Source organism: Phalangium opilio, unplaced genomic scaffold, assembly GCF_054372755.1.
Source record: "Phalangium opilio isolate 3A_F unplaced genomic scaffold, DU_Popi_V2 ptg000041l_1, whole genome shotgun sequence".
Classification (NCBI taxonomy): Eukaryota; Metazoa; Arthropoda; class Arachnida; order Opiliones; family Phalangiidae; genus Phalangium; species Phalangium opilio.
Genome location: NW_028324165.1, coordinates 6,236,900 through 6,261,659, shown reverse-complemented (window position 1 = coordinate 6,261,659; position 24,760 = coordinate 6,236,900). Strand labels below are relative to the sequence as shown.

At 39.3% G+C, this 24,760-nt stretch overlaps 4 protein-coding genes and 1 long non-coding RNA gene across 10 annotated transcripts in view; 3 read left to right on the top strand and 2 right to left on the bottom strand.

Annotated features, from left to right (window-relative positions):
• Window positions 1–1,262: 1,262 nt before the first annotated feature.
• Window positions 1,263–5,303, bottom strand: Pdhb (Pyruvate dehydrogenase E1 beta subunit). 3 transcript variants are annotated; one of them, XM_089835387.1, is made up of 8 exons: window positions 5,237–5,303; window positions 4,867–4,942; window positions 4,710–4,766; window positions 4,484–4,654; window positions 3,034–3,355; window positions 2,380–2,582; window positions 1,590–1,731; window positions 1,263–1,508 (listed from the first exon to the last, which is right to left on the bottom strand). In XM_089835387.1, the coding sequence occupies exons 2-8, from the start codon at window positions 4,918–4,920 to the stop codon at window positions 1,360–1,362; spliced, it is 1,098 nt and encodes a 365-aa protein (XP_089691513.1). In that variant the 5' UTR covers window positions 4,921–4,942; window positions 5,237–5,303; the 3' UTR covers window positions 1,263–1,359. The 3 variants fall into 3 exon arrangements, with proteins under 3 accessions (XP_089691513.1, XP_089691514.1, XP_089691515.1); XM_089835388.1 differs by having other exon boundaries at window positions 5,231–5,249; XM_089835389.1 differs by lacking the exon at window positions 5,237–5,303 and adding an exon at window positions 5,032–5,191.
• Window positions 5,304–5,534: 231 nt separating this feature from the next.
• Window positions 5,535–10,745, top strand: LOC149679587 (phosphate carrier protein, mitochondrial-like). 3 transcript variants are annotated; one of them, XM_089835402.1, is made up of 7 exons: window positions 5,535–5,552; window positions 5,638–5,812; window positions 5,965–6,083; window positions 7,169–7,530; window positions 7,588–7,760; window positions 7,850–7,960; window positions 10,142–10,745. In XM_089835402.1, exons 2-7 carry the CDS (start codon window positions 5,665–5,667, stop codon window positions 10,303–10,305), a joined length of 1,077 nt encoding a protein of 358 aa, XP_089691528.1. In that variant the 5' UTR covers window positions 5,535–5,552; window positions 5,638–5,664; the 3' UTR covers window positions 10,306–10,745. The 3 variants fall into 3 exon arrangements, 2 of the variants coding, with proteins under 2 accessions (XP_089691528.1, XP_089691527.1); XR_016365835.1 differs by lacking the exon at window positions 5,535–5,552 and having other exon boundaries at window positions 5,573–5,812; window positions 10,142–10,416; window positions 10,507–10,745; XM_089835401.1 differs by lacking the exon at window positions 5,535–5,552 and having other exon boundaries at window positions 5,573–5,812.
• Window positions 10,141–15,348, bottom strand: LOC149679586 (DNA-(apurinic or apyrimidinic site) endonuclease 2-like). Its single transcript, XM_089835399.1, has 6 exons — window positions 14,940–15,348; window positions 14,444–14,708; window positions 14,230–14,373; window positions 14,080–14,152; window positions 12,867–12,915; window positions 10,141–12,801 (listed from the first exon to the last, which is right to left on the bottom strand). Exons 1-6 carry the CDS (start codon window positions 15,052–15,054, stop codon window positions 12,050–12,052), a joined length of 1,398 nt encoding a protein of 465 aa, XP_089691525.1. The 5' UTR covers window positions 15,055–15,348; the 3' UTR covers window positions 10,141–12,049.
• The window catches only part of LOC149679584 (uncharacterized), a 53,566-nt gene continuing 43,497 nt past the window's right edge, over window positions 14,692–24,760 (top strand). For both annotated transcript variants that reach the window (XR_016365840.1, XR_016365839.1), the window contains exon 1: window positions 14,692–14,986. This is a non-coding gene — a long non-coding RNA (uncharacterized LOC149679584). The remainder of the gene's footprint in view (window positions 14,987–24,760) is intronic.
• On the top strand, window positions 15,578–18,129 carry LOC149679585 (tetratricopeptide repeat protein 27). Its single transcript, XM_089835378.1, has one exon. The coding sequence runs from the start codon at window positions 15,578–15,580 to the stop codon at window positions 18,044–18,046; it is 2,469 nt and encodes an 822-aa protein (XP_089691504.1). The 3' UTR covers window positions 18,047–18,129.

The following is a 24,760-nucleotide window of genomic DNA, read 5'->3' as shown; positions in this document are numbered from 1 at the left end:
ACCAAGAAACGATGGCCGTAAGCTTGACAAGTTTAATCTGAATCAATCAAACCATATAAGTTACAATTATTTTAATGAATTCATCTAAACAATGACAGAATATTCACAAAAGTTCAAAATAACTTTATAAAAATGATTATCATTCGCGAATAATCCAAATTTTCTGTGGAAAGTTAGAACCCTAATCCTAATTCTAGGCCTTGGCCTAAAGGTGATTATGATCATATCATGGATAAAGAATGCGCGTGAGGAAATTTGTTTTCACTCTACAGGATAGGAAACTCCCTATCTCGGGCGACAGCTTATTCTGTATATACTCTGTTACAACATCGGTTGTCAGCACGCGCAAAGCTTGGTCTCTATGTAACGTAGCTTTGTACGTGCTGTCAAGAGACAAAAAACTTCAGGATTTAAAATATCCGCGAGTTTTTTAGCTCGAGTGCACGGACCTCTAGACCTTAGTTTCAAATACGTGTGAAATTACCTACAGCCTACTACACATATTTGAAACTAAGGCCTAGAGGTCCGTGCACTCGAGCTAAAAAACTCGCGGATATTTTAAATCCTGAAGATCCTGAAGTTTTTTGTCTCTTGACAGCACGTACAAAGCTACGTTACATAGAGAAACGGCTTTGCGCGTGCTGACAACCGATGTTGTAACAGAGTATATACAGAATAAGCTGTCGTCCGAGATATGGAGTTGCCTATCCTGTAGAGTGAAAGCAAATTTCCTCGTGCGCATCCTTTATCCATGTTATGATCATATGATGACAAGGTAAATATGCAAATTTATTTCAAAATGATTCAAAACACGTCCTCTGAAGTTTAATAATTCACAACTATGGAGCCGCTCTAAGTTAGAGCAATTTCAGATTTAAAATTAATAAGTACAAAAGTAACTTTTTAATGATAGAAAAAACTATACATTCTTGGAGTATTTTAAATGGTTTATTTGACCCTATAACTTTCAAAACGTAGTACGTAGAGAGCCTAAAGCAAGTAGTCCACTAAGCCTTGCGAAACCGTTTCGTTAACTAACGTCACATATCCAAATATGAACAGAACGCCATCTGATAACGTTTCTTAAACGATGCTTTCGGACTTAGGTAATGGGCTTCCTCTTTCGGATGATTTAAGAACTTAAAACGGTAACGATACGGTTTCGCAAGGCTAAGTGGACTACTTGCTTAAATTCAACTGCCGAAGCTTCAACTTTATCTTATATATATCACATATAAATGAATTCAAACAATCCAAACTGATTAGATATGGACAAAAACATTTATTTTGGTTGAATATTTCATTTTTTTAATTTATAGCTTGTAACTTTCTTCTTGATTCCATTTTTTTTAAATATGTTTATTGCACATTCAGAACTCTCTTAACTGCTAAAACTACATCTTCGGGACGTGGTAGAGCTACCGCTTCCAGAGACTGAGTATAGGGCATTGGAACATCGGCCCCAGTTACTCGAACAACGGGTGCGTCTAAGTAGTCAAAAGCTGGACCTAGAAATTAAAATTAGGATTAGAACTGCGGAAAAACTATTAACTATAACTATCACGGAAATTAAAGCTCGGCAATAGTACTTTCAATGATTCTAGCGCAAATTTCTGAGCCAATGCCGTGTTGAGGCCATCCACCTTCAACTGTAACTAGATGGTTGGTTTTAACAACAGAGTTAATTATTGTTTCATCATCCAGGGGTCGAAGAGATCGCAGATTAATGACCTAAAGAGTTAAACATGTTATTTTAACTCCTAATTAATTATTTATTTATTTATTCAGGGTTCATACAACTTTTGGAAAACAAATTTCCCTGAGAATTCCACCAGGTTTTTCCCCCATATACTTCCCTGAATTTTCCAGATTTTTCCCGTATATGGAGTATCCTATGGAGCAAATGTTAACGAAGGAGAGGGGGCGAATTGGACTATAACATACTCAAAAGACATCCCCGTATCTCTAGTAGAACCAGAGTTATGAGCCTCCAAAGTATAGTGTAATATTAATCCTATGAAGGGAATGTTCACGAACATTTTGCTTAATTACTCGGCCCCTGTTTGACGCAACCCCACGTTTTTAGTATCGTTGGATGGGGGACAAATAGGACTATAACATACTCAAAGGACATCCCCCTATCTCTAATATAACCAGAGTTATGAGCCTTCAAAGTATAGTTTAATGTTAATCCTATGGAGGGGATGTTTATGAACGTTTTGCTTAATTACTCGTCCCCCGTTTGACGCAAATTTCCCTGATTTCCCTGAATCTTACTAAAAATTCGAAATTTCCCTGAGGTTTTTGTCGACTATTTATTTCCCTGATTTTTCCAGGTTTTCCCGGTTTTCCAGGTTTGTATGAACCCCGTTATCATACTTCGCATTCAATTCCACTTTGAGCCAATTCCTTAGCAGCATCCAAACAGGTTCCTACACATTTAGAATGCGAAACTAAGGTCATTCGCGTTCCCGCTCTCTCAATTTTAGCTTTTCCAAATGGAAGAACAAAATCCTTGCTCAGAGCTTCATCAGATATTTCAAAGGGAATGCCATAAAGCAATTCATTCTCCAAAAACACCACTTTAATTAAAATCAATTCATTAAACATTAATTAATTGAAAAGTTTAATAACTGATTAATTTAAGGTGGAATTCATAAACGTCGGACGCAATGCAATTTAGTACAGGCAAAGGCAGGGCGTCGTGCGCAAAAGGCAGAAGTTTGCGCACGACAGTAGTAGGAACCACTCAGATTCGCAGAGATCCAAGATGGCCGCCACCCCAAGATGGCTGCCAGACCCTCATCCACAAAACTTCCATGTCATGGGGGGTTGAAACTAACAGGCAGGAGCTCAGGCTAGTCCAGACTTGTCTGAAAAGTTTGGTTTGAGTTTGCTGGATGAGGGGATGGCAGCCATCTTGGATCTCTGCGAATCTGAGTGGTTCCTACTACTCACGACGCCCTACCTTGGCCTGTACTAAATTGCGTTGCGTCCGACGTTTATGAATTCCACCTTAAATAAACAACACACCAGGATCATTATCTCTGATGGCGGCTTTCAATAATCCCCTACAATCTTCAGCCGAATATGGGGAGACAACTTTTAAACCGGGACAATGGGCGTACCATGCTCCAAAACATTGAGAATGTTGGGCAGCTACACCGGAAGCGGCTCCATTGGGTCCACGGAATACAATAGGGCAACCAATCTTTCCCGCTGACATGTAAAACGTTTTAGCAGCGCTGTTTATAATATGATCTATCGCTTGCATAGAGAAATTAAATGTCATAAATTCGCAAATTGGTCTTAAACCAGCCATTCCCGCTCCAGTTGCGATGCCAGCAAACCCAATCTATCGTAAAAACAACGACTTATTAATGTCTATTAAGGCTAGACCCATTTTAATCCACCTTATTCCCCTTCGCTGCTGGACGGTAGGCTTAGCTCAGGATTCATGGGGGAGGGTGAGTAAGGGGAAGAAATTGGTCTGTCGTCTGCTACAGTACATATTGTTGGCCAGACTTAGAAATAGCACACGTCCACTGGTCCAAAACCAGTTTATTAATTGCTGGGACTAGTTTTTTTAATTCGAGAAGCGGGACTTACTGGTCCTTGGGACCAGTTTATTAATTGCAAATCTATAGGAGAACAAAGGCTGGCTGGGACCAGTCCGAAGACCAGTTTATTATTTCGGTCAATAGGGGATCACTGGTCTCAAGGACCAGTTTAAAAAATATCCTTATTTCCCAGACTCATAAGTAAGGGGAAGAAATTCGTCTGTCGTCTGCTACAAAAGCCAAAAACAGACTTAGAAATTAGGATATTTTTTAAACCAGGGATAAGGGAGTCAGATGGATTGGAAATGATGATGGGCGACCTGCGGCACCATATCTCTCCCAGTGTACCTCGCGCACGCCCCTACCCTTCCGTAGGCGATTGCTAAGTGCTGCCGCGTAGCGCCATTTTATTTGAATGCGAACTAGCTTCTATTTTTGAGATAGAGGGAGCGTCCTTTACAGTTTCGTCCGGCACGACCCTACCTAACCGCTGGGGATGATGGGAGGACTATGGTGCCGTAGGTGGGGGTACAAAGGCAACGCTTAAGGTATGGGGGTTTCCACTCCATTACTCTCTCCTTCAAGTTTAAACTAGTCCTTGGGACCAGTAACCCCCTAGTGTCCTAAATAATAAATTGGTCTCCGGACTGGTCCCAGCCTTTGTTCTCCAATAGATTTGCAATTAATAAACTGGTCCCGAGGACCAGTAACCCCCAGTTTTTGAATTAAAAAACTAGTCCAAGCAATTAATAAACTGGTTTTGGACCAGTGGACGTGTGCTATTTCTAAGTCTGGCCAAAAATATGTACTGTAGCAGACGACAGACCAATTTCTTCCCCTTACTCACCCTCCCCCATGAATCCCGAGCTAAGCCTACCGTCCAGCAGCGAAAGGGAATAAGGTGGATCGTGTAACGTTATTACCTCTGTTATGGGGGTGTCAATTACCCTTTTATCCCCATATTTCTTCCATAAACCTCGGCTGACCTTATAGGCTCCGTCATACATGGCTACTTCCTCTCCCATGATGAAAACCCTATCGTCTCTCTCCATTTCTTCATCCATCGCCGTGTTTAACGCATCACGAACCATCATCTAACATTTAACATAGTTAAATTTCGATCTATTTTACACGTTTTAAGAAGCATACCTGGGCACATAAAGGTGTGGCAGTGGATAAACGTTGTTTTGAACTGTGTGACACATTCTACAAATTAAAATTAAGTTTAAATTCAAGCCAAATACGGTAAAACATTGATCGTTTTCCTGTGGTTTAGGCCTAATTATTTATATTATTAAGTACTGACCTTGAATATGTTTTTATTGAGACTTTGAGAACAGATGCGTCGAATTACTTCCATGATATTTGTGTAATTAATTGGCCTAATTAATAAATATAGAACTAATGATTAAATTTAATTTGATACGCGGCGGTGTTTCGAGAGGTGGAAAGGGGTCGAAAAAGTAGTTACTATTTTTGACGGTAGAGGCGCTGATGGCCTCCAAGGTCAAATTAGTTTAAATTTCACTTTAAATCCTTAAATTTTTCTATTATCGTCTGGATAATTATTTTTGTATATTTATCTTTCTTTAGGTAATAATATTTTTTCGTTAAAACGATATTTTATTAAGGTTTTTATCTAAAATTATCAATAAAACACGTTTTTGTACCTTTACCTTAACACGTGATAGGTGACCCTTTTCTCCTTAAGCAGAGCTGCCAGATTTAGTAATATACGGCTATGTTGGGCGGGTTTTGCTATGTACATTTGTATTTGAAATAAAAAGCTCCCAAATGAATAACTATTCAAATATTTTAATACAATTAATTTATATAACTTAATATAAGAGTTAAAATAGCATATTTCGGTAGATAATTGAATTAAATTTTCAATATTATTTTGTAAATTATTTTGGCGGTTTTGGCTACTTTTGGTTAATGTAAACGATAGAGGAATATTGAACCTGGCAACTCGGTCTTTCGCCATCTTGGGTAAGTGCGTGTTCATTTCTTTCCCGGTTCCCGTCCCATCAGAATCGTAGTTTAGTATTTATTTCACTGTTTCCTTAATTAATAGATAATTGGAGAATAATTTAGCATAAAAATGTTCAATTCGTTGCTGGAGATAGCTAAAAATAGCCCTTTCGCTAGTCCATTTACCGCACGTTGTAATGCGGCCACGGACAACACGAATGACCTTTCGCCGGTTCCCGGTCGAGTTATCTCCGCAGCTTCGGCTGTGAAAGATCCCGGTAGGTCACATTTTAGCATACTTTAAGCCTTGGCTAATTTGTTTCCAAGAAATTACGATTATCATTCAGCAATAAAGAAAAATGATTTTTTTAAACGTGTCTAATGTAGGGCGTGGCGTTACTAATTACATTTAACCTTAATCCTAATTTAGATGAAGTTGAATTTGGTTCCATGAAATACTATGCCCTCTGTGGGTTTGGTGGTATCTTAAGTTGTGGTATTACCCATACGGCTGTTACGCCATTGGATTTAGTTAAATGCAGGATACAGGTTTGTTCAGTTGATTTAACAGCAACCTGACCCGCCATTAAACCTAATATAATCTAATTCAACCCTAACCCCAAAGTGTGGTCCAACTTAACCCCAAAGTATGGTCCAACTTAGCCCCAAAGTATGGTCCAACTTAACCCCAAAGTATGGTCCAACTTAACCCCAAAGTCTGGTCCAACCCTAACCCCAAAGTGTGGTCCAACCCAACCCCAAAGTCTGGTCCAACCCAACCCCAAAGTCTGGTCCAACCCAACCCCAAAACGTCTGGTCCAACCCAACCCCAAAACGTCTGGTCCAACCCAACCCCAAAACGTCTGGTCCAACCCAACCCCAAAACGTCTGGTCCAACCCAACCCCAAAACGTCTGGTCCAACCCAACCCCAAAATGTCTGGTCCAACCCAACCCCAAAAAGTGTGGTCCGACCCTAACCCCCAAAACGTCTGGTCCAACCCAACCCCCAAAAGTGTGGTCCGACCCAACCCCCAAAAGTGTGGTCCGACCCTAACCCCCAAAAGTGTGGTCCGACCCTAACCCCCAAAAGTGTGGTCCGACCCTAACCCCCAAAAGTGTGGTCCGACCCTAACCCCCAAAAGTGTGGTCCGACCCTAACCCCCAAAAGTGTGGTCCGACCCTAACCCCCAAAAGTGTGGTCCGACCCTAACCCCCAAAAGTGTGGTCCGACCCTAACCCCCAAAAGTGTGGTCCGACCCTAACCCCCAAAAGTGTGGTCCGACCCTAACCCCCAAAAGTGTGGTCCGACCCTAACCCCCAAAAGTGTGGTCCGACCCTAACCCCCAAAAGTGTGGTCCGACCCTAACCCCCAAAAGTGTGGTCCGACCCTAACCCCCAAAAGTGTGGTCCGACCCTAACCCCCAAAAGTGTGGTCCGACCCTAACCCCCAAAAGTGTGGTCCGACCCTAACCCAGAAAAGTGTGGTCCGACCCAAACCCCAAAGTCTGGTGCAACCCCATTCCTAAAGCATGTGCCAAGGCCTATTTCATGATTCAAGGGGGTTCAGGTTACTGTCTTATCCCCTCAAATGACTTATTCTGGACTAAAATGGACTGAATGATATTGTCTATAGACCAACCCAGCCAAATACAAGGGCGTGTTCCAAGGGTTCTCGATAACCGTGAAGGAAGATGGTGTTCGAGGGTTGGCTAAAGGATGGGCCCCCACCTGTATCGGATATTCCCTTCAAGGATTGGGAAAGTTTGGATGTTATGAAGTATTTAAAATCATGTACAGTGGTATGTTGGGTGAGGAACTCACCTACCAATGGAGGACATCCCTGTACTTAGCCGCTAGTGCTTCGGCTGAGTTCTTTGCCGATATTGCTCTTTGTCCCATGGAAGCTTGCAAAGTTCGTATTCAAACTCAACCCAACTGCCCACCAACTTTAAGGGCTGCTTTACCCATGATTATCAAGAGTGAAGGAATTGGAGGGTAAATTTAATTGTAATTATATTGTTATTAGATTTAATTGGTAATTCATCTTTGCAGTTTATACAAAGGAATTACCCCACTTTGGGGACGACAAATTCCCTACACCATGATGAAGTTTGCTTGTTTTGAACGAACTGTAGAATTGTTGTACCAACACGTTGTTCCCAAGCCTAGGGCGGATTGTACCAAATCTGAACAATTGGTTGTAACCTTTGCAGCTGGTTACATTGGTAAGATTCGGAGATGTTTTAGTTTTGGACATCTGGTCAGTCTTTTCGGGACTGTTATCAGATCAAATTATTTTTTTTTTGTTTTTTAGCCGGTGTTTTCTGCGCTATTGTCTCTCACCCGGCTGATACTATTGTATCAAAATTGAACCAAGATAAGGGCAGCACTGCTGTATCAATTGCCAAGAAACTAGGATTTGTTGGTACGTATCTTCGGAAGTTCAACTTTAATGTTAAATGTGGTGGAGATGCACTTTCCTTAAGCTGGATCCGGATTGACTTGTTAAATTTATTAACAAATGTCTTGGCTATTGCAGCAATTCCGGTATTCGGTGGGTCATACTGTGCTAGATTAATATACCTCCATTTTTTGGTTATATTTTGACTCTGGTGGATGTAAACTGAGTTTTAACCATATGGGGACAGAGTTTAGTTTGGTTTTGCCACTAGATTTTGTCTCGTATTCAGCAGGGTTCAAAACCTGGGAAAGTCAGGGAAATATATGGGGAATAAACCTGGGAAAGTCAGGGAAATATATGGGGAATAAACCTGGGAAAGTCAGGGAAATATATGGGGAAAAAACCTGGGAAAGTCAGGGAAATATATGGGGAAAAAACCTGGGAAAGTCAGGGAAATATATGGGGAAAAACCTGGGAAAGTCAGGGAAATATGTGAGGAAAAACCTGTGAAAAGTCGGAAATATATGGGGAATAAACCTGGGAAAGTCAGGGAAATATATGGGGAAAAAACCTGGGAAAGTCAGGGAAATACATGGGGAAAAAACCTGGGAAAGTCAGGGAAATATATGGGGAAAAACCTGGGAAAGTCAGGGAAATATATGGGGAAAAACCTGGGAAAGTCAGGGAAATATGTGAGGAAAAACCTGTGAAAAGTCGGAAATATATGGGGAATAAACCTGGGAAAGTCAGGGAAATATATGGGGAAAAAACCTGGGAAAGTCAGGGAAATATATGGGGAAAAACCTGGGAAAGTCAGGGAAATATATGGGGAAAAACCTGGGAAAGTCAGGGAAATATATGGGGAAAAACTTGGGAAAGTCAGGGAAATATGTGAGGAAAAACCTGTGAAAAGTCGGAAATATATGGGGAATAAACCTGGGAAAGTCAGGGAAATATATGGGGAAAAAACCTGGGAAAGTCAGGGAAATACATGGGGAAAAAACCTGGGAAAGTCAGGGAAATATATGGGGAAAAACCTGGGAAAGTCAGGGAAATATATGGGGAAAAACCTGGGAAAGTCAGGGAAATATGTGAGGAAAAACCTGTGAAAAGTCGGAAATATATGGGGAATAAACCTGGGAAAGTCAGGGAAATATATGGGGAAAAAACCTGGGAAAGTCAGGGAAATATATGGGGAAAAACCTGGGAAAGTCAGGGAAATATGTGAGGAAAAACCTGTGAAAAGTCGGAAATATATGGGGAATAAACCTGGGAAAGTCAGGGAAATATATGGGGAATAAACCTGGGAAAGTCAGGGAAATATATGGGGAAAAAACCTGGGAAAGTCAGGGAAATATATGGGGAAAAAACCTGGGAAAGTCAGGGAAATATATGGGGAAAAACCTGGGAAAGTCAGGGAAATATGTGAGGAAAAACCTGGGAAAGTCAGGGAAATATATGGGGAATAAACCTGGGAAAGTCAGGGAAATATATGGGGAATAAACCTGGGAAAGTCAGGGAAATATATGGGGAAAAACCTGGGAAAGTCAGGGAAATATGTGAGGAAAAACCTGGGAAAAGTCGGAAATTTGTGGGGAAAAACCTGTGAAAAGTCGGAAATTTGTGGGGAAAAACCTGTGAAAAGTCGGAAATTTGTGGGGAAAAACCTGTGAAAAGTCGGAAATATGTGGGGAAAAACCTGTGAAAAGTCGGAAATATGTGGGGAAGAACAGGGAAAAGTCGGAAATATGTGGGGAAGAACAGGGAAAAGTCGGAAATATGTGGGGAAGAACAGGGAAAAGTCGGAAATATGTGGGGAAGAACAGGGAAAAGTCGGAAATATGTGGGGAAGAACAGGGAAAAGTCGGAAATTTGTGGGGAAAAACCTGTGAAAAGTCGGAAATATGTGGGGAAGAACAGGGAAAAGTCGGAAATATGTGGGGAAGAACAGGGAAAAGTCGGAAATATGTGGGGAAGAACAGGGAAAAGTCGGAAATATGTGGGGAAGAACAGGGAAAAGTCGGAAATATGTGGGAAAAAACAGGGAAAAGTCGGAAATATGTGGGGAAAAACAGGGAAAAGTCGGGGAAATTGATTTTCCAAAAGATGTATGAACCCTATTATTCAGGGTTTGTTCAGGGTGTTTGGATAAGATATTCAAATTTGAAGTACCACCAATTCTTATGGTAATTTAATTAATTTCAGGTTTATGGAAGGGTTTGGTTCCCCGTATTGTCATGATTGGAACCCTAACCGCCCTTCAATGGTTCATCTACGACGCTGTGAAAGTATGGCTTCACTTGCCCCGACCTCCGCCACCACAGATGCCAGAGAGTTTGAGACTGAAACTGGCCGAGAAGCAGCAATAACCGTAAATTCCCTTAATAGCCCCCATTTTCAAATAAAGGATGAGAAATTTAAATCTTTAAAAAAGAAAATATACATAAATTAATGTTAGAGACGGCTGTAAATATTTGCAGGTAAAAAGACAAGTTAACGAGGAACTCTTTGAAACAAATTTGAAATTTACTTCCTTCCATCTTTATTTTTAACGCACCAAATCTTTTCAGTTCCCTTTAAACCCTCCAGTTTCTCATCGCAATTGAATCATCGTGTATTTAAAATAAAACCCCCATAGGATAAAGGTTATCTAAACTTAAAATGAAATTTAGGGTTTAGTCGGTCAGCTAAATAATGAATTAGGATATGTTAATATTTAAATTAAAATTAAAATAAATTAAGTTATAAGATGTTATAATTTAAATGAAGTTTTAAATTAAATTAAAAAGAGACTCCTCTTTAAAAATAATCTCTGCGTAATTTAAATTTAATTACTGTTTTTGTTAGTTGAAATTTCGTATCTATTATTTATTTTTCTTTTAATGTTTGGACTAGGGAAAGTATATAAAAATTATTCTATATTCGAGTTATATTTGTTAGGGTTATTATTATTTTACAGCTTAATTTGGGAAGGTTCCACTTAAGACGCCCTTAAACCATGTAATAGACGATATTTAAAATTGAATCGCGCGCGCTCAGAGCAGCTCCAGTGCAGAGCAGCCGCTAGGGTGCAGTCAAGGTATTGTCGGTCCCCAGCAAAACGTACGAGAAGAGTGTTAAATTTAAAAATTAAATCTAAACTTATGATAGGGTTTAAGAAATAAATTGTATATGCCTACTGTTTGTTGCGTTCCCTTGTGTACCCAGCGAGGGTATAAAAAGGTTTTGGCAGATGGATCAGCAACAAAAGTAAATAAAAACAACCGAGGCTTAGACCGGCAAGATCGCGATAACACAACACGGGCACGTTAAACTGATAAAATTTGAAATCATTATGTTAAAAATTGAATACCTGTAGCGAAAACCCATGATTTAATATGCAATAATACCGCAAAAAAAAGAAATCGAACCCCTAAACTAATTTGTATAATTTATAATTAATCTCAAAGTTTAATATACTGCCATAGACTTTACATTAGCTCCATTTTTTTTTTTTTTTGACTGCACCCCTCCCCGACAGAGTACTCTAAGTTCTCAGTGCAGCTCGCGCGCCAATTTTAAATATTGTCTATTGTCATCATACGGATATTTTGCAGCTTAATTTGGGAGGGTTCCACTTAAGACGCCCTTAAACCATATAAGCCCAAAGTTTAGGCCTAAATAGTCTCCTTTTTTTACCCTTTCCTGGGGACGTGCCATAGGGCTTAGTAGCAAAACATGTCTATATTCTGTTTCCTTCACCTTGGAACTGAGACCCTCAACCCCGTGTTAAAGGGAACCATCATACTATATTAATCCAACTTATTCCCCATGCATGTGCCAAGGCTAGAGTGTGGTTTTTAACTAACAAATCTGGGTCAAAATGATGAGTCTACTTTAAAGTCGAAAATATTGAAACGTTTCTACTCTGCTGCAGACATGTAATTATGACCTAGATTTGTCAGTTAAAATCATGCTGTAAGCCTTGGCACACGCATCGGGAATAACGTACATTAGGCGTATTATTCATTCCTACTTTTAATAAATGAAAGAAATTTAGTTAACGTTCAAAAATAACTCTTTTATTGAACTTAAATCAGAATTTGTACTTTTGGAAGCTTGCTCCATTTAATCTTAATTTGGTTTAACCCATGCAAAAAAATTACATCTTCCCTCGGGATTTCCTGGAGCTGCCGGAGGTTTAGGGCAAACATAAAACTTCCTCCCCATATTTGGCCCTGGTTTAATTACAGTTCTTAATAGTGTCTCTTCCCCGTGACCAGTGCATTTCGGGGGTTTGGGCGGACCTTTCATTAAATCTTTCCATGCTTGAGCTTGTTTTGATATTTTGGTTGGTTTTGGACTTGGTGTTTCGAGAATTTCAACTTCAATTTCTGACTCGGATTGCGAGCTTTGGGAAGAATTTGGCAGGCTCGAGTTTTTAGCGGAATCAGTAGCTTTATCAACTGTGTCTTTAGGTTTAATAAAGAAGCTACTGATCAATCTCTTTTTCGGTTTAACGTTGACAGCTGCAGCCGCATCTCCAATTTTTTGACTTTTTTGAACAAAATCGCCTAAAGATCTTTGTTTTCCGGCAAATTCTGGCCAATTTTTGGTACAAATGAAAGGACACTTTGGGGACGGAATGGGTTTGCAGTTTTTAAGAGTTATTGAAACTGGGCAGTGATCGGAACCTTCAATTTGAGGCAATATCACGCTATCTTCTATGTAGGGAAGTAGGTCAATATCTGATAGGATGTAATCTAAACGCGTTCCGTAGTTGGTTTTTCGGGCACCAGTTTGTGTTGACCAACAAGTGAAGGCTTCTTGGGTATTTGGGTGAAAATGACGAAATGTGTCGATGAATTTAGGACCTTCTTTGGTTTCTAAAGAAGTTAAAATACTGAAGATTATATTGCCATTATATGTAGAATTAGGACATATTCTATACCACTTAGGAAATTAGTTAGCCATTTTCTACTGGGTCTTTCGTTAAATTCCTAAGTAAGAGATTACAAATTAGCGTCCTGTTGTTCATATTACAGGGTTCATACAACTTTTGGAAAACAAATTTCCCTGAGATTTCCAGGTTTTCCCCCCATATACTTCCCTGAATTTTCCAGTTTTTTCCCCGTATATGGAGTATCCTATGGAGCAAATGTTAACGAAGGAAGGGGGGGACAAGTAGGACTATTACATAATCAAAGGACATCCCCGTATCTCTAATAGAACCAGAGTTATGAGCCTCCAAAGTATAGTGTAATGTTAATCCTATGGAGGGGGGTATGTTAGTGAACATTTTGCTTAATTACTCGGCCCCTGTTTGTCGAAGCCCTAAGTTTTTAGTACTGTTGGAAAGAGGACAAATAGGGTTATAACATACTCAAAGGACATCCCCATATCTCTTGTAGAATCAGAGTTATGAGCCTCCAAAGTATAGTGTAATGTTAATCCTATGGAGGGGGGTATGTTAGTGAACATTTTGCTTAATTACTCGGCCCCTGTTTGACTCAAATTTCCCTGATTTCCTTGAATTTTACGAAAAATTCTAAATTTCCCTGAAGTTTTTGACAACTATTTATTTCCCTGATTTTTACCGGTTTTCCTGGTTTGTATGAACCCTGTATTATATTTAAATGGGAAAAACTTTACTTTAGCTCGCGCATTCAAAATACAGTTTTTCCAATAAATATCATTTCTTGGAGGTTAATTATATGATAATTAATTACATTTAAGTCGCGGAAACTATTTTAATAAATATTTTCACGAACCTAACCAAACCTAACCAAACCAAACCTAACCTAACCAAACCTAACCTAACCAAACCTAATATTGATTATAATAGTTTCCGCAAACCTAACATTTCTTGAAGTTGACAATATTTAGTTATATTTTGGAAAAGGTGATATTTATGCAGTTGATAAGCCTTGGCAATAACAAAAACAGGCGCACATTAGCCGCTCATTAGTCATTAGCCGCTCATGGAAGGGAATAAGAGGGAATAAATTACAAAAAACATGGAAAATATTGATGTAAGTTAGTTTCCGCACCTTAAATTTAACTAATTATCGTATAATTAACCTCCCAGAAAAGATATTTATTGAAAAAACTGTAATTTGAATGCGCGAGCTAAAGTAAAGTAGGTGTAGGTATTCGTTTCGTACATTTAAAGGACTAGGATCACAGTGATCAATTGGTTTGTGACTACAATTTATGTCACCTAAGATCAGAACATGGCTTTAAAGAAATAAATTATTAGTTTTAAATATGCATTCTATAAACTATTATAATTACTAAAGATTTAAATTAATTACAAGCCATGTGAAACTAATTTTTCTGCACGATTTTGTAGTAGTTTGAAAAATTTAATTTGATATTCTCCTCTTTCTGGTTTTTCTGGATCAACTCTTGGGCAATATACGTTGATTATAATTAATTTTTTAATTGTTCCTGAAAAGCTAAATTACTGATATTAATTTTACTGAAAAATTATCTTTTTTTTTGGGAGATTTTTGTAATATTTTGAACCTTATGTCATGACAAGTCATAATTGCGCGCCCCTCACTCTCAAGAGCCACAATATCTGAAGCTGTAAACTCTTCAACTTCAGCTGGATAACCTATTGAGTCTTTGGTATCATCAATTCGACCCGATAACCCTTCTTCAGCCAGATTTGGTCTAGCTGAATCAGTGCAGTATGTTCCAACACCAGAATAATTGCTCAAATATTTTGGGAAACTAAAATAGGAATTGAATCCTGGGACAATTGCATTTACAGTTTCTATAGTTACACCTATAAAGAATTTAAAAGCGTTTTTTTAAATATTATATTGTTCAATGGAAATTAATTTCCATGGTAGTCCTGCGGCGGGATATGCTTGGACATTATATATTGGCAGCACTGCAATGCTCCCGCCTTTTTAAGTCGGCTTCTTTGTCGTGCATCCACGTGCATGCATTTCAGTTTCAGTCGATAATAAAATCGCGCCAATTCTTAAGCCTTGGTATCGAAGAATTAACTTACGTGAAGCTTTGACCTCTTGAAAACAAATAACATCGCTCTCCAAACTTGTAAGTACCTCCTTTATTCCTATCTTGAACGATCGTATACCGTTTATATTCCAACTGGTAATTTTCATTGTTGATTTGACACTAAATACCAATTGGCATGCCAAGTATTAGTTTGGCATTTGCCAAGGCTTAGAAAAGAGCGGGGGAAGTGCCGGGAAATAAAGATTCTTATGTGTTTTTGTTGAGAATGCGCCTCATCAATAAGTGAAACGCTTAATCGTATATTAGTAACGCCACGGCTTGACTGAATGCAATAAAGTGAAATACTAAAATACTGGGAAAGTCAATAGTTTTCCTAAAGGGTTAAATATAAAATAGACATGTAAAAGTACGCTTTGCTTGGTTTACCCATGTGCTTTGAGCCGATAGCCGTTGTTTGAGTGAGAGAAGTGTGTCAAATGAGCCCCAATGTTTTCCCCTTCTTCGCTTGATCTCCCCCTAATGCACCGGCGGCGAATACGGCCTTGATTTGTATAATCGACCACATGGTTTTCTTAGTTACGCGAATAATTAATATTGTGCCGTGTAGTTGTTCTAGCTCTTGACCTAAAACAATATCAGCTTCGCATTACTCCTTCGTAAGTTATAAAAATGGATGAAATACCATTCCTTAGCATAGAAACTTCGGTACTTTTATCCAGCAAGGTTTTACTTAAGCCTTTGCCATTGGAAAATGAGTTAAATTTGAAGCTTCTGTCAAAACTAGTCGAGCTTTATTTAGACGGAAATTACCATGCCATACTTTGCGACACTGATTCCGATATATTCGATAAATCTATTGTCGATTCTGACTCCTCATGGTCCGAGATTATTCTAAAATCAGCTGAACGTTTCCTCAAAACATCTGTTGACGATGAACTAAGAGTCCGTCAAACATGCTTGTTAATTATTGGAGCTGCTGCTTTACAACTTTTTGTACAAAATAATTGGACTGGGCCCGTATCATCGACGGAACTTGAACTTCCATTTTACACGCAAGACACCGAACAACACGTTTTTGATGAACTTTCTTCCAACCAGGACACAGTTTATCCTTTAACGAGACGCCCAGAGTTGTTGTTGTTCTCTAAATTGTTACTTTCCACAATATCTGACGTAATTTGTCCCTCTAAAATATGGTGGCAGTTTCGGTTCAATCGAATTTTTCAAACACTACTGGCAGAAAGAAACTCCCAAAGTTATTACACTACCATTGAACTAGTTGATAAAGGTCTAGAGATGTTCGATGGAATTTTCAAGGACTCGGAAAAATGTATTTTGCTAACTGAAGCTTCACTCTACTCGTCCAAATTTGGAGATATATCTAGGTCAAAGAAGTACTTGGGTTCTGCGATTGAAGTTATTGGGATTGATGTTAATTTATCTGGAGCGTTAGCGAAAAGAACCCGGTTTCAACAAACACCGTACGCTCAACTTGTAGTTAAAATAAATAAACAGCGGAATACCCAAGAAATATTCGACATTCACGATTCCTCAGTCATGCCAGTTGATGTTAAACTCCAAGACGAAGCTCTTCTTCATAAACTGTCATTTGTAAACATTGAAGATAACGAAATTGAAGCTGTACTCCCAGAAGAAATAGCTGTAGTTTTAGCTCTCTGTGTTCAACGTTCGAAATGTATGGCTCACGATAACATGTTGAAAGAGGAACTGGAAGCTTTTGTTGATTGTATCCTATCCCAACCAAACCTGTGGTCGTTTCATTTCAACGCATTGCTCTTAAGAAGTTTACTTGAAAAGGAACGTATGAAAAAAGTTGAACGTGCCATGATGCAAGTTCAGTCTTTAGTTGATATGGTCAATCAAGTATCCGACGCTTCAGTTCCTAGACTTCATTTATTTTACTGTACAGCGATTCCTCCATTTTGGAAGTTAGAAAAGGAGTTAGCGCAGCTTTTGATGTCGTTAGGATCGATTAAAAGTGCTTTGGAGATCTTTCTGCGTTTGGAACTTTGGGAAGATGTTGTATTTTGCTACAAACGATTGCAGCAAACCAAAAACGCGTTAAAAGTCATTGAAGATCAGATGAAAATTAAAGAAACGCCCACGCTATGGTGTTTAATGGGTGACGTCACAAATGACCCGACTTGCTATGAGAAAGCTTGGGAGTTATCCAAACATCGTAGTGGTCGATCGCAACGCTCCTTAGCCTATTACTATTTTGACCAAAAGAAGTACCCAGAATGCATCCCTTATTTCGCTAAGGCAGTTGAGTTAAGTAGTTTGGATGCGAAAGTCTGGTTTTCGTACGGACACGCAGCGACTCAACTGGAAGATTACGAGCTAGCCACGAAATGTTATCGATGGTTGATCAATTTAGATCCTGATAGCTACGAAGCTTGGAATAATTTATCTAATGGTTATATCAAGATGAAACAAAAACCAAGGGCTTGGAAAACATTACAAGAAGCGTTGAAATGTAACTACGAGGAATGGAGAATTTGGGAGAATTATCTGTTGGTTTCCATGGATGTTGGGGCTTTCGAAGATGTTATCAAGGCTTGGCATCGATTAATTGAACTTCGAGGAAAGCACGTTGATGAAGAAATACTAGAACTCTTGGTTAACGCCATGATTAACGACGTTATTGATATAAATCAACGTAAATCTTCCGATTACAAACACAAAGCTTTGGAACTTCTTGGTCACATCACTGCTACAACTACTAACAACGCTAAAACATGGTTTCTCTATGGAAAATTGCTTCAAAGTACTGTAGATGACACGCTGAACTTGGAAACTCTTGATAGAGTAGTTCAATACTATCAGAAAGCCTACAGAAATTCGCTGCTTAAACCTGGATGGGAAAAGGAACCTAAATTAGTTCTGGAAGTTATTTCCTACGTTCAGACTTTATCGGACGCTATTTCAAACCGAATTTCACTTTCGAATGATGAGACACAAATAGCGCAGCTTAAACAGTCAGCGAAATTGAGCTTAAAAAGTGTCGTTACACTTGTTAGTAAGCACTTAGATGATTATATGTATGGGTTAGAGTCAGATGGAATTCAAAATCAGAGAGATATTCTTGTAAAACTCTTGGAGAATTTTGAAAATTAAATTTGAAATTTAATGTTATAATGTATTTTTGCACGCTGTTTCCCCCGCTTGTTGCGAAAAAATAAATGTTAAAAGTTACGAAATTTGTCCGTTTTAATTAATTTTTTGACATATACAAAATTTTCGGTGTAGAGTACTGGCAGTAGTACGCATGCTAACGTCTTAGCTCAGTGTCATTCCTCTACTGGGCGCATACAGTATCCCCTCTTTCAAGAAGGCGCCCAGAAGGAGAGACACACAGTCTACACCCCTCATCACCGCCACTATTCTATTGTTGTCCATTTACTGAAACAGGAACATTTTTTTTCCTTAGAAAGTGTTTGAATTTCCCGCGGAAAATGTTTGCCATAAACTCCGTTAGATGGCGGCTGCTCCGCTTCTTTGAGGTATAATTTTTTCGCGCGTTTTTTGATTCATAATTCTAAAAAAATTCGTAGTGTTTTATCGAAATGAGTCAAATGACTTGGGGATTGAACATTTTTAAGCCAGGAAAAAATATGTATGAGGCAGCAAAATTATAATCAAAAAACCTTAAACATCAATACAAAACGTGTTTCAGTTAAACTTAAATGCTTAATTGTTCAATTTTGAATTTGAAGGTACATTGCACTATATCATTTCGCACTAAATTTGTACAAATTTAAGCTATAAAAACCTATTTCAGGGTTCGTACGAAACCTGGATAAGTCGGGGATTTGTAAAATGGGGGGAAGAAGTCAGGGATTTAAAGCTTTTTCTAAAAATTCAGGGATTTCGTTTGACATATCCATAGCCCACTCGATCCGCGCTTGTGGACGCTGGGCTGCTCGTCGTGTTCGTGATGCGCGTGATTGAGTGGGCGATGATATATCAAACCATGCTACAAGAAATGATAAATATGTGACAGGTCACCCAGTTGTGATGAAGTGGGCTCTGTTAAACACCTCAAAATAATCAGGGATATTGGCAAAAAATTTGTCAGATAATTTCAATATAAAAATTTCCTCTGAACCCTGTATTTAGGCAACGAGAATACACAGTTTACTATCGATTTTAATACTTCAAACAAAATAATTTATTAAATATATATTTCATTATATTGAAGTTTAAATAACTCCTTATCAAAATAATTAATTCGATAATTTTCGTTAAGCTAACTGCAATAATAAATTCATGGTACTTTTCTAGAAATAAAAGTGTCATTAAATTAAATTAAATTTAGTCAGAGATGATTTTATACCTTTTAGGGAAAACCTCGAAATAAAAAATGTGTAGCAACCCTATCATAGGGTCAGGGACACTTGAGAAGACAACTCTTATTGTCTGACCCCCCCCCCCCTAGATCGGAACCCCTTTATCTTGGAAAAACCAAATCTGAAGGAAATCTAAAAGAATTGGGGAAAATCAGAAGCGAACCTTCCCAAGCTAGAGTGAAAATGTCAATAGCGTTTCATCCCTCATTACAAGTATATACCGAATTCAAAGAGCCCCCTAGCGTAGGCCAGAACCCCGGGGGTGCGCCGGCCCCTCTTCCCGCTTTCCCTTCTAACCCCCTCCCACCCCCGGCCTGCCCTTCGTCTCCCCCATCTTCTAACATTCTTTCTCAGCTTCTCCGAGTCCCTGGGAAGCTGGGGAGCGGAAAAGAAATTCCTGGGTGTCCTAAGGCCCTTACACTCTGCTGCCACCCTTGAACTAATTATATAAGGAGATTTAAATGTGACGGTATGTGTTTTCAAGTTGCGTAATATCAGAAGTGTATGATAGAGAGTACTGTTGGGTTATGGACTGTAATATCTGAAAGGTATTGTAATGCAAGCATCGGTAGGTGGGTGAAAGTTATTTGAAATACGTCATAGCAAAAACGGATTTATGGGATAAGAACGTCGGAGTTAGCGAATACACCACTTTGACATTACCTAGGGCGCCACAGCGGGCTACTGCGAACAAGTACTTATTAAGATGGGCAGGGAAAAAAACCGCGTGGGGTTGCGCTTTTGCTAGTAGGGGTAACAAAGAGCAGTTTCCAGTCTTTCCCCTTGCGGCGCTTCGAGCGCGGGACATCGGGCATGCGCACAACAGAATGTCGAAGTGGTGTATTCACTCCCCATCCTCGCATACTTTATTGAGAAACTTCGTCTGCTTATATTTTGACTCCACCCACAAATTCTGCATATAGCTACTTCTAGAGATCGAATTTGTGGGTGGAGTCAAAATATAAGCAGACGAAGTTTCTCAATAAAGTATGCGAGGATGGTACTAGAGGCTAAAGCTATGATCCGACGTTCTTATCCCATAAATCCGTTTTTGGTCATAGGCAGCACGTGGCGCCAAGATATAAAGACTCCACAGGCAGTGGTACTGGACACCTTTTTTTCGCGAGATTATAGTGCCAAGAGAAATAAAACGAACTAAGCATCTTTGAACCACGCTTTTCTTCAGCCTTCAAAAAACAGACCCTACCAGGAATAGATTTAATTTTAGAAGCAGGAATGGAGAACGGTTAGTATTTACTTCAGTCCGACTCACAGACCACCCAGTATAGAGCCCCTCCCTCCAACACGTATCGATAAGTTTAAATTATCTTATTGGCTGACTTAAACTTCTTTTTGATGACGTTTCTGACGGGGACGGCGAAAAATACGTAATTCCTTTTTACCTCTGTCGCTATCGCTATGACCCGTCCGCCTCTTCTTTCATACCCACCCCCCCGTCCCGTGGAAAGGGGTCCGGGACTTTGACGCGTGCCCACATTACCTTGTTCTCCATTCCTACTTCTAAAATTAATTTATCCCTGACCCTGTAAAGCATGGATTAACTAACTCTTAGTGTTACTTAACTTAATTCATGTTTAAAGCAAGTTCTGGCCGTGGTTTAGTTTAAGAAAAGGCCACTAGATGTTCAGGTCAGGGAAAAGTTAATTTCAAAATGGGCCAAAAATGTCAGGGAAAATGATTAAAGTTGATAAAATATCCGCCGAAATCGCGTAGCAATCGATGTGACCCCCATAATATTTTACGTTAAATATTCATAAAATGCCATTTAAATGTAATTGTTTACATATATCACCCTTCTTACACTTAGAACAATAGCAATTGGGCCTTTAAAAGGTCATTTAAAACCTTTAAAAGTCAGGGCATTTCAATCAGAAATCTTCGTCGCAACCCTGCCCTGGGTCCCGTGGACAAACATAAGAAAAATAATAAAAAAATAAGACTTCCAGTGTTTGGTGTAGGTTTCACTTCATTCAGAGAAACGTGATGATAGGTAGGTATACACTTTCGTTGTAAGATCATTCAGTGCCTCCTTGTTTGATTTCACTAAGATTTTAGTCTAGATAGATCTCGCTATATGTCTCGCATCTTTTTGCTCTCTTTTTGACTGCTAGGAACGCTCCCTATCGGAGCTTTAAGGCGCTCCCTTTCCCCGCCCCCTTTTTCCCGTTTCTAAAAAAGTAGGTCACAGTACCGTTCGATCCGATATTGGAGCACGAGAAGCGGAGGGAGGTGAGGCGAGGGGGTAGGAAGCCTGGGGAAATATATGGCGGCGGTGGTGGCGCTAGTGTCGACTTGGCTTTTTATTTTTATTTTATCAGAGAGTCAGAGTGTATACGAGCTTCTTTTATGGGTTATTCAGTTTATCAGGGAGGGGGGAAGCGCTGTAAACGCCCCCCCCCTACGCGCTGCTGTTGTGTTGTCATTGGAAATTGTGGCTAAGCCATATTTGAGTTTAGAGAGAGAAAGAAAAGCTACATTGTTTATGGTTTTGGGAAATTGGAAGATTTCAAAATAAGAGTGTGGTTATGATACAAGGGGAAGAATTTGTACGGTGACGTAATTGGATTTTTGTAAAAATCTTTGAAATAAATTTACGTTCTATGAAATATTTTTCGTATTGTCTAGAAGTGAATTAAATTTATTTTCAAAACGTTATTTTAAAATTGTATTTTTAGAATTTGGAATTTATTGGGTTGTGTGTAGAATTGGGTTAGAAAGGTTATTGGATAGTTTGAAATTGTGGTAGTTCAGAAGGTTTGAAGTGGTCATTCGGATATTTCGGTTCAAAAGGTCGTGGGAAAGTTTGAACTGCCAGGTCATGGGGTCGTGGGAAAGTTTGAAATGCCAGGTCATGGGGTCGTGGGAAGATTGAATTGCCAGGTCATAGGGTCGTGGCGAAGTTTGAAATTCCAGGTCAAAGGGTCGTGGGGAAGTTTGAAATTCCAGGTCAAAGGGTCGTGGGGGAGTTTGAAATTCCAGGTCAAAGGGTCCTGGGAAAGTTTGAAATTCTAGGTCAAAGGGTCGTGGGGAAGTTTGAAATGCCAGGTCATAGGGTCAGGTGAAGTTTGAAATGCCAGGTCATAGGGTCAGGTGAAGTTTGAAATGCCAGGTCATAGGGTCAGGTGAAGTTTGAAATGCCAGGTCATAGGGTCGTGGTGAAGTTTGAAATGCCAGGTCAAAGGGTCGTGGGGAAGTTTGAAATGCCAGGTCATAGGGTCAGGTGAAGTTTGAAATGCCAGGTCAAAGGGTCGTGGGGAAGTTTGAGCTGCCAGGTCAAAGGGTCGTGGGGAAATTTGAGCTGCCAGGTCATAGGGTCGTGGGGAAGTTTGAGCTGCCAGGTCATAGGGTTATGGGGAAGTTTGAGCTGCCAGGTCATAGGGTTATGGGAAGTTTGAGCTACTGATCAAAGGTTCATGGTAACGTTCCAAATCCTAGAGTAGATTACCATGGCAAAGTTTTAAATGCCAATCCAGGGGTCAAGTGAAAATATGAAATTACGGGGAAAAAATTTGGAAATGAGAGGTTAAAAGGTCATGGAAAATTCCAGATCCCAAATCAGAAGGTCAGGATTAAATTTTAAATGTCAGACCAGAAAGCCGTGGAAAGATTGAAACGCGAGTTCAAAAGGTCATGGTAAACTCTAAAATACCAGATCAGAAAGCTAAGGACAGTTCGAAAGGTCAGAGGTCGATAATTCAAATTGATATTTCGGTTTAATATTTAACATCGCCAGTTAGTTAATTTTCTTATGACTTTCCTCATTTATTTGTTTTTCCCTGGATATTTTTTGGGGAAATTAGTACTGTCTGATATCCTTTGCCGAATAATTTCCTATTAGTTTTATTTTAACTGGTATTAATTTCCGTTTACATCGAGCAGACTGACACGATTTTTTTCCACCCGAGATTTCTACTCATTTTTGTTGCAATCTCGGATTGATTATAAATTTGAATAGCAAACGGAGTTTGAGCCCGTAGGATGTTAGACGAATCTCCGACTGAAAATGGAAATAAATGGTTTTAATCAAAGAGAGTAATCTCTGCGGAATTCATCCATCCAATCTCTCTACGTGTTTTAAGTTTAGCGAATGAATATTTTTCATCTTTTTTCCCTTCTAAATAATTTAATAATAATACTTTTTAGTGTGGTTTATGCCAAGAAGCGATATCTAGTTTACTAGGGAGAAGTTATAAATTCGCCTCCACATTTCTAGCTCTTTATCTCGAGTCCAGACGTAGGCCCGGACGTAGTTAATCCCCGCCTCTAAATTACAACCAGCATCTCATTGGTTCTTGAAAACTCACGTCAGCGCGACCAACGCGAATGACAACGAAATTTACGTATTTTCCGACTGAGGAGAGGGAGGCGAAATAGCCCGGTCTCCTTTTACGTCCCCCCTTGTATTTTGAAAGGGGGACTGGGACTATGGCGCGCGAATACTTAGGGATCTTATATCTTCTCCCTGGTAAACTAGATATCGCTTCTTGTTTATGGTAAGAAAATACATTTTTTAAAAACAATGAATTAAATATGAATCAAAATTCTCATCATAATTTTGATACATAGTTTGCAGGTTTTTTTTTTTTTTTTTTTTTTGAACCCACCGGGTTATTTGCGGATTGCTAAAATCATCCGCAACAACATTTTACTGATTTAAAGGAAAAGCCCCTGCTTCTAAACATTATACCTTAAAATATAGGCCTTTTTCTAAATATAAAAGGAATAAAATATTAAAATAAAAATTAATGATCTCTTATTACAAAATAATTAGCATTTAATTAGTCTTAAAAATAATCAAGGACTACTGCGCCATCCGCCATTGCTTTAGTTCCGTCTGCTAGCCAGAAAATCTATCTTACCCCTTACCTCTCTCAGCCTGTGAGAATTCAACCAATCCCGTAGTGTTAAGACGTTCGGTTAAGCAGACGCCGCTAAAGCAATGGCGGATGGCGCAGTAGTCCTTGATTGTTTTCAAGACTAATTAAACGTTAATTATTTTGTAGTTAGAGGTCATTTATTGGTTTTTAGTATTTTTCCTTTTATATTTAAGGTATGATCAAGAAGCGATATCTAGTTTATTAGGGAGAAGGTATAAGATGCCTTAAGTATTCGCGCGCCATAGTCCCAGTCCCCCTTCCAAAATACAAGGGGGGACGTAAAAGGGCTATTTCGCCTCTTCTCAGTCGGAAAATACGTAATTTTCGTCATTCGCGTCGCGCTGACGCCAGCTTTCAAGAACCAATGAGATGCTGGTTGTAATTTAGAGGAGGGGATTAACTACGTCCGGAGCTACGTGTGGACTGGAGATAAAGCTACAAATGTGGTGAATTTATGCCTTCTCCCTAGTAAACTAGATATCGCTTCTTTGTCTAATGTTATGTTACCTGAACTTGTCCTTTAAAAAAACACCCAGGTAGCTTAAGTTGATGAAATTAGTAATTTTTTAGCCATAACATTCTGA

Coding starts and splice junctions, on each gene's coding strand:
- LOC149679586 (XM_089835399.1), bottom strand. CDS start 15,054: ATGAAAATTACCAGTTGGAATATAAACGGTATACGATCGTTCAAGATA. Junction 14,709..14,939: donor TCAAGAGGTCAAAGCTTCAC/GTAAGTTAATTC, acceptor AATTCTTTATAG/GTGTAACTATAGAAACTGTA. Junction 14,153..14,229: donor AAATTAGTTTCACATGGCTT/GTAATTAATTTA, acceptor ATTTCTTTAAAG/CCATGTTCTGATCTTAGGTG.
- LOC149679587 (XM_089835402.1), top strand. CDS start 5,665: ATGTTCAATTCGTTGCTGGAGATAGCTAAAAATAGCCCTTTCGCTAGT. Junction 5,813..5,964: donor TTCGGCTGTGAAAGATCCCG/GTAGGTCACATT, acceptor ATCCTAATTTAG/ATGAAGTTGAATTTGGTTCC. Junction 6,084..7,168: donor TAGTTAAATGCAGGATACAG/GTTTGTTCAGTT, acceptor TATTGTCTATAG/ACCAACCCAGCCAAATACAA.
- LOC149679585 (XM_089835378.1), top strand. CDS start 15,578: ATGGATGAAATACCATTCCTTAGCATAGAAACTTCGGTACTTTTATCC.
- Pdhb (XM_089835387.1), bottom strand. CDS start 4,920: ATGGAAGTAATTCGACGCATCTGTTCTCAAAGTCTCAATAAAAACATA. Junction 4,655..4,709: donor CCACACCTTTATGTGCCCAG/GTATGCTTCTTA, acceptor GTTAAATGTTAG/ATGATGGTTCGTGATGCGTT. Junction 3,356..4,483: donor TTGACACCCCCATAACAGAG/GTAATAACGTTA, acceptor TTTTTACGATAG/ATTGGGTTTGCTGGCATCGC.